The sequence below is a fragment of the Parasteatoda tepidariorum genome, chromosome 7 (assembly GCF_043381705.1).
Source record: "Parasteatoda tepidariorum isolate YZ-2023 chromosome 7, CAS_Ptep_4.0, whole genome shotgun sequence".
In the NCBI taxonomy this organism is placed as follows: Eukaryota; Metazoa; Arthropoda; class Arachnida; order Araneae; family Theridiidae; genus Parasteatoda; species Parasteatoda tepidariorum.
Genome location: NC_092210.1, coordinates 30,583,291 through 30,590,639, shown reverse-complemented (window position 1 = coordinate 30,590,639; position 7,349 = coordinate 30,583,291). Strand labels below are relative to the sequence as shown.

General features: G+C 29.3%; 1 protein-coding gene across 1 annotated transcript in view; it reads right to left on the bottom strand.

The window, feature by feature from the left end:
• Positions 1 to 3,267: 3,267 nt before the first annotated feature.
• LOC139425951 (uncharacterized) overlaps positions 3,268 to 7,349 on the bottom strand; it is a gene marked incomplete in the record, with an annotated part of 9,542 nt that continues 5,460 nt past the window's right edge. Inside the window, 1 exon segment of the mRNA XM_071182892.1 lies at positions 3,268 to 3,586. Within this exon segment, the coding sequence (XP_071038993.1) occupies positions 3,394 to 3,586 (193 nt within the window).

The window sequence follows — 7,349 nt, the reverse complement described above, 5'->3', positions numbered from 1 at the left end:
TGGTACCAGATACCTCAGACTACCTATCAGCACCTTGTGGAATCAATGCCACGGCGGGTGCTAGCAGTTTTGAGGGCTAAAGGTGGTCCTACATGTTATTAGCAGGGTGGTCATAATGTAATGGCTCTTCGGTATATATATATATATATATATATATATATTTGTGAAATCCTTGTCAAAAATGAAGTTTAAAAATATGCACATTTGTACATTTTTAATCGAGAAAGAAGCAAATCGAAACCTGTCGAATCACTAATGTATAAAAAAACGGAATAAAAAATAGTCGAAGCTTGTTAATTGCCTGATGAAACCTGGTGATTAAATAATTTCCTCTCAACTTTTCCCTTTCTCCGGGGCCAATCAAACAAGTTTTAGTGTTTTCAGTCCCACCTTTCTCAGTACTGATTCGTTTGACTACCATAGAGTGTTTTCCGTTAAAATATTAGTTTACGCCTACTAATGTGTAACCTTTTCAAACTTCATTTCAACAGGGATTATTAAATAATTTAAACTGAAGGCAATGATTGAGGCACACCCAGTACACAAGAACGTAATGATTTTTACTATTATCCATAAAGAAGCTTGATTGTAATATATTGCTCAATATTTAAATATCGAATAATATAACATGGATTACATGATAATGTATATCTTGGCTAATAATTTTAATTAGTGAAGGTTGAAAACCTTATTTTGAATAATTTAATTATATGAAAAAAAATTAATTTAATAATCTCATATTTAAAAAAAAAACTAATTAATAATTATTCATAATCACAAATAGTAGACAAAGTCGTTTCTAGTAAACAAAAATGCTATAAATATTTTAAATACACTTTAAGAATTAATAATTACACATATGGTAGAATTCATATTCTCTAACTTGTTCCTAGATGGCGCTTCAATTTTGATGTAACGAGTAATTTTACTAAACTATATCTGGCAACAGTGAGTGTAATTTTCAAGAAGAAAAATGGCCATTATCGACACTCTATAAAGTGGAGAATTATGTTTAGTAGAAGCCATCAGGAACAATTGGCATAACTAAGAATCTTCCTTCTTTTTGCAATTTAAGCAAGGGTAAATTAAATAATAAAATATTCCAATATCATTATAAAGAGATACTCACCAAATGAAAAGATTAAAATCAAATCGAAACTGAAACGATTCATTGTATTAATTTTATGAACGAAATCAAGTTAAAATTCTCCAAACTCTGTTCGGCATATTTTCTGTAATCGTCTTCCGTAATATCCCGGATGCATTACTGTAATCCACCTTCTGCTTGACGAAACGGTAATGCTAGAAAATCGGTATGAATCATTTCTTGCATATATTTGTTTCAAAATGGTACGATGTAATGTTACTAAATGTTCTGAATTCCTTTTAAGAAAACTGAATGCGGAAGTAATGCAACGAAATTCTTGAAATAGACTTTTAAACATTCATTTACTCAATTCACAAAAAATAACTGTTGTCATAGTATTTTGCGCACTACACGTTAGCTATTTTTATTGCTTTGTCTAATGCTTAATTTTCTCCTAAATAAATATAATCGATTATATAATTTTTCCAGTGTTTTCATGCTTGAGAGGAAATCAAATTCGATAAATTCCTTCTGTTTAACTTGCTAAGAGATTAAAATTAATATTTAAAACCATTAAAAGTTTCATATAAATCAGCAATATCCGTTATAAAATCTTGATATTTAAAAAATATGAAACTTGCATCTTTATCATTATATCCTAGCAACAGAAACTGCGAAGATTTTTTTACTAATTCCTTTTTGTAAGTTCTCTACAAGATCTTTGTAAAATGCACTTGGATTTATACTTTTGACAGCAAAATAATTCCTTGGCTTTTTTTAAAGAACAAGTTTTATCCAAAACTTTATAAAAGTTGCTCAATCGTGGCAACAGCATCAAAGATGTAGAAAAATGAACCAAATTTTTGTTTTTTTTTTGAGAAAAATATATTTATGAAGTCTGAAACTATTGCATTTAATTTTATTATGTATAGTGCTTTTGGAAAAGTTAAGTGTGAATTCAAAAAGACTAAGTAAGACTCAAAATTGAATTCTTAGGGCAATCGTGGCTTTCATTACTTGCAACTAAAAATACAGGGAAATAAATTCACTTTAAGAAAGTTGCAACTACTTAATTATAGGAGAGTGATTATAATTTTTGAAAATTCTACTTTAACTATTAGATTAATTATTAACTAATCTTAACTTCATACAGAGTGTTTTGTAATGGTGTCTTTTTTATGTATGTTATGAGATCCAAAAGCTTGGACATCATAACATCAATTTAACTTTTTTTGAATTTCACCATTTCTCTTAAACCTTACATTTCAAATATTTTTCGGTCTTAATCAAAATAAATATTCTTAAAAAAGTTATATTTTGCATGAAGCTATATTCGGACAAACAAGTCTTACAATTAAAAGCAATTTTTTTTATTCACTTAAATAATTCCATACTTACAGCGATTTACGGTGAATAAGGAAATTAACATAAATGTATGACAAATGAAATGTCGGCAGTTTACGTGACAAACTATTGGGACTACGCTTTCCAGATTGTGGTTACTCACTTTTCCATTCAGGGGATCATAATTCCAAATTAAATAGAGAAAAAAAAGAGTATGTTCATTTTGAAATATGATATTGTATCGGATTTTGCAAATTAAAATACCATCTGAACAAACTAGATTACATCTTAATAAATTAAAATTCAATCCTTATCCTAATCCTTTAGAAAATAATTAAGGTGCTTTTAAAAGAGCAAAAGATATGAATCCCTAACTCTACATACTCACTGAGGAAAAAAGTATGGCCAGAATACCAGAATATCATACAGTACAGAATACCAGAAAACCATAATATTGTAAAATTTGCCATGTTTTTGGCTCTAGTAAATACCAAAAAACTCAGTAATTTTTAACGAAGCGCTTCGGTAATGATTAGGGTAAAATTAACAATAAAATATGGTTTTATAAAATTTGGTAAATATGATAAGATTTGGTGATTTTATCGTGATGCGTTAGATCAAGGTACAAAAATAATTTATTCGGTTAAATTTACTTTTCAGTTTTCTATCTTTCACTAAACGTGTAGTAATAAGAGCAATAATTTTGATAACCGGAATTTCTTGTAAACCATTACCATATAAACTGAAAAATTTCCAAATGTATAGCTTAAATATCATACATTTTAGTTTTTATTAACCAAAATTATGGGAGTTTTTTAACAGAAGTGACATTATGGTAAATTTGCCAGCATTTTTATTCATATACTAATGTTTGAATATCGACAAGTCTTCAAAACAAATTCTGCAAATCAATTAAAAGCATCTTTGAATACGTTCTTTAGGAACATGCAGTAATCACAAACTTATTTTTTTAAATATCCAATTATGGAAGCCACCATTATTAACCACACGTTAAAGACTCTTGTACAAACTCCACTGCAGACATCTTGGTATGTATCTTTTATACTATATTCCATTGATTTGGCAAATGTCTCTCCTACTTTATCACAGGATTTTCTACTAATATCAGCGACACAAAGTGCACTATTCATTTCCCTAGAAAGAAAAATAAGAACCAAATTTAGTCTAAATTGCATTTCTTGATCTGTAGTTTAATGCAAGAAAAACTACCCTCAGTGTTAGATATGTAATCCGTCAAAATAGTTTCGAACATTTATCTGCAAGAAAATTTTATCTTTATCTCAATCTATATATATATTTCTCTTACACGGCGACAAAAAAAGCCTCATTACAACTCCCCGAATGGCAACGCTAGAAAATCGACGAATGACTGCCACTAAAAATGTCACATACCAAATCTAGCTGAGGTGGCTCAACATATAGTGCTTTTAAAAATGGAAACTGAAATAACCAGAGAGAGCATTCTCACCAAATGTGATCTCTTCCGAAATTCACCCTATAAGCTGTGGCAATCTCATACTATTAAGCTAGGCAGAAGTGAGTAGTCTTTGTCGATAGATCTCTATTTTAGTATTTGGTCGAAAGCGCTTTTTTTTCATGAATTTATATAATACGAATTTATTTGACGATTTTTGATTTATATCACGAATTTATTTGTTTAATTATTGTTATTAGTTATTCATTGAAAAATGAGCTTCAGTCATGCTGTTGCGCTTTTGAAGTACAATCAAACGAAGCGTGCTCGAAGATTGGAAGAGAGCATTGATGACAGCTGTGAAAGACGTAGTGGTGAAAGAATGCGTAGACGACGTGCTGTCATTCAAGATTTAGCTGTTGATTTCAAATTTATTTTAATGACTTAGTATTTACTAAAAAGATGTCATTTTTTTAAAGAAAAAAAAGTTGTTATATGGATTTGAATGATTGTTTTTAATTCTTAGAATTTCGTGCATTTGCAATGTACCTAAGTTAGTAGAGAGCGACGCGAGCTTGGTTTGCGAAGCAAACCATACAAGATTGCGTAGCAATTTTCGGGGGTTGGCGAGCGTCAGCGAGTAGGGGGCGCAGCCCACTGGTTTACAAAATATTTCTTTTCTCAAATCAATGTTGTTTAAGTACATATTATATTAAGGCACTTATTTTATTGCAGAATATTTTAAGATTCTACATATTTAAAAATTAAGTTCAAATATTTTAAAATTTGCACATAGATTGTTTTTACATTAAGAAACAAGAATTCCTTTTTTGAAAATAAATCTTAGGCAGGTCTTATGCGTAGTCTGTGCGAAGCAGCGTTACGGAAAAGTCGGATACTGCATTTCAGTTTTACAATTATTTATAGTAAAATCCTTAAATTGAAACAAATGAACTGCTGTTATTCTTTCAATACATTTAATTGAAAGTTCGTTTAAACAAGCTTGTTTTGAAACAAATAAGTTTAAACTATTTAAACACAAATTCATTACCTCTCATTTGAATTCCAAAAAGCCCCTTTCAATCTAATCAAAAAAGCTTGCATGAGTTCAAGCTTTGACAAGTATAGCCAATATAGCTCAAGATCTTTTGAACATGTAATTTTGAACCCTAATCGAGACACAATGACATATTATCTGGAATTAGAGTAATTGCTTTTCCGTTGTGCATTTAAACGTTTCGTAATTTCTAACAAATAATTTTATCAACTTATCGTTACAAAATCTGTTATATCGCGAGTCTTATTCCCGCAATATGCAGAGACTTATAGGCTTGTTCAAACTCCTCTGACACTGTATCGAAACTTATACTCGCTTGATTTAGAAAACTCACTTTTGGGCAATACAAATTCACATTTTCGGTACGAATTATCCGGGGAATTAATATTCAAATAGTTAAAATTAACCGAGTTCTAGTTTTCTTAAAAATTTTATGAAAGGCAAATGGATATAATTATTNTATTGTGACTGAAGCATCAGTGAAATATATATATATATATATATATATATAATTATGTCAATATAGAAAAAAATTTACAAGCGAATGGTTAGGCAGATTTATAATTTCTTGTCTCAAAGGTGAAAATGATGTGACTATTTAGTCACTGACTGTTTGCTTATACTTGATCACCAATTACAACTTGTTTAGTTTTCAATCAATTTAACAAATTTTGACGCACTTAATTTGCAAACAATTTTCTGACTAACAAAATAATCTCTTAATCAATAATTTTTAAAAAATAGCATTGACCGAAATGAATTTATTCGTGGAATAAGCATGATTTACCCGCATTAGGTTTTGAATGCCTCAAAATTATTAAATTTATACCACTCAATTCAACATGATTTCTCTAACTATGAAACAACTCAAAAGCTTGAAAATGAAAAAGAGGGGAAGTTAATTTCGCCCATTTAGTTTATTTTGACTACTACAAGTCTGTATTTTTATGGGGAAGATATAGTTTCATACAAGATTTAATAGAAGCAGGGTATAGATTAGATTTGCTCACCATGACGATTTTGAAAACGTGAAAATTTAAATCATAGTGTTAACATGATTTGCTTGTAGAATATTTGTTAAACCAATATTCAGAAAAAAATCAGCTAAACGATGAAAACAACTGCTAAATTACACTTCTCTTAATTGAAATCCTTAAAAAAAAGTTTTGATTTTATTACGGTATAAGTATCAAATAATTTTAATCATTTTTAAATTTTTTAAATTGCAAAACTTTATAGATAATAATCCATTTCAGTGCTATCAATAATTACAAATTTTGAATTATGTAGGAACTTCCGAATTAAATAATTTCTAAGTATTAATTTGCCAAAATATTCTTCAAGCGGAATATAATTTTATAAATTTGAACCACAATTCTATCAAAATTTATAACTTACGCCATTGTTCCTCCGTTCCTGGTTGGCATACCATATGGAGATAATTGAACAAACTTGCAGTTGAAGCAGCTATTACAGGATGTTCCTTCCTGCAAGCAGCAGTAGCATCCTGTAGGCATTTACCATCTTCTTCAACTTTCCTGCGATTTTATGGAGAATGATATATCAAATTTTGCTTTCGCTTAGTCGTTCTACATTGTATAAAATTACAGATCAAATTACGGTTTCAAGTATCTGTGCTTTGAGTGCATCATCCGCAAAATACACTTTACCGTAATTCTTACAGAGATATTTACATAATTAGAGTGATTCACTGATTTTACAGCAATTATTACTGCAAAAATTACGGTATATCAAATGTTTTGCTCCGTAACATGTTCCGATAAAAATGAATTTCGGAAAAAAGTACCGGCATTCAAGATGGAGTGCCGATACTTTTTCCCCGGACATTGGATTTTTTACAGTGTACCATCATTTGAAATAGCTTGTAGATGGAAATCAGAAAAATAAAAACACACCAGAATAACAGTTTTTCTTATTTTTAGACACTAAAAAGAAATTCAGAAATATACTTGCATTTAAAAAGAATAGGAAAATTCATAAAATTTTGAGAGGCAATGTGAAATATCAAAAATTAATGCAAATCTAAAACTATGGGAAATTTCAAGGAAATAATATTCTTACTATTGCGTTTTCTGAAATATTTGCTAAATATCAATTATTTTTTCTGTAAAAACTTTCCCCAGCTTTACAGCTTTTTTTCCTAGACATTGCAATACAACACTTTCAAACAAGGATCGAAATGAAATACGGTTACGTAAAAAATGATTTGATGCGTCAGATATAAAATAAAGTGAAGAAGATATAAGATAAAGAAAACGAAGGTGATTTAAAAAAATTTTATAATGAATTTAAGTTTAAATAAACCTCTGTTAGCTTATGATACATTTTTAGAAGTGTTTTTAATAAGAGACTGTTGGAACGAATGGATAGTCACAATCGGCTTAACGTTTATATATAAATATATA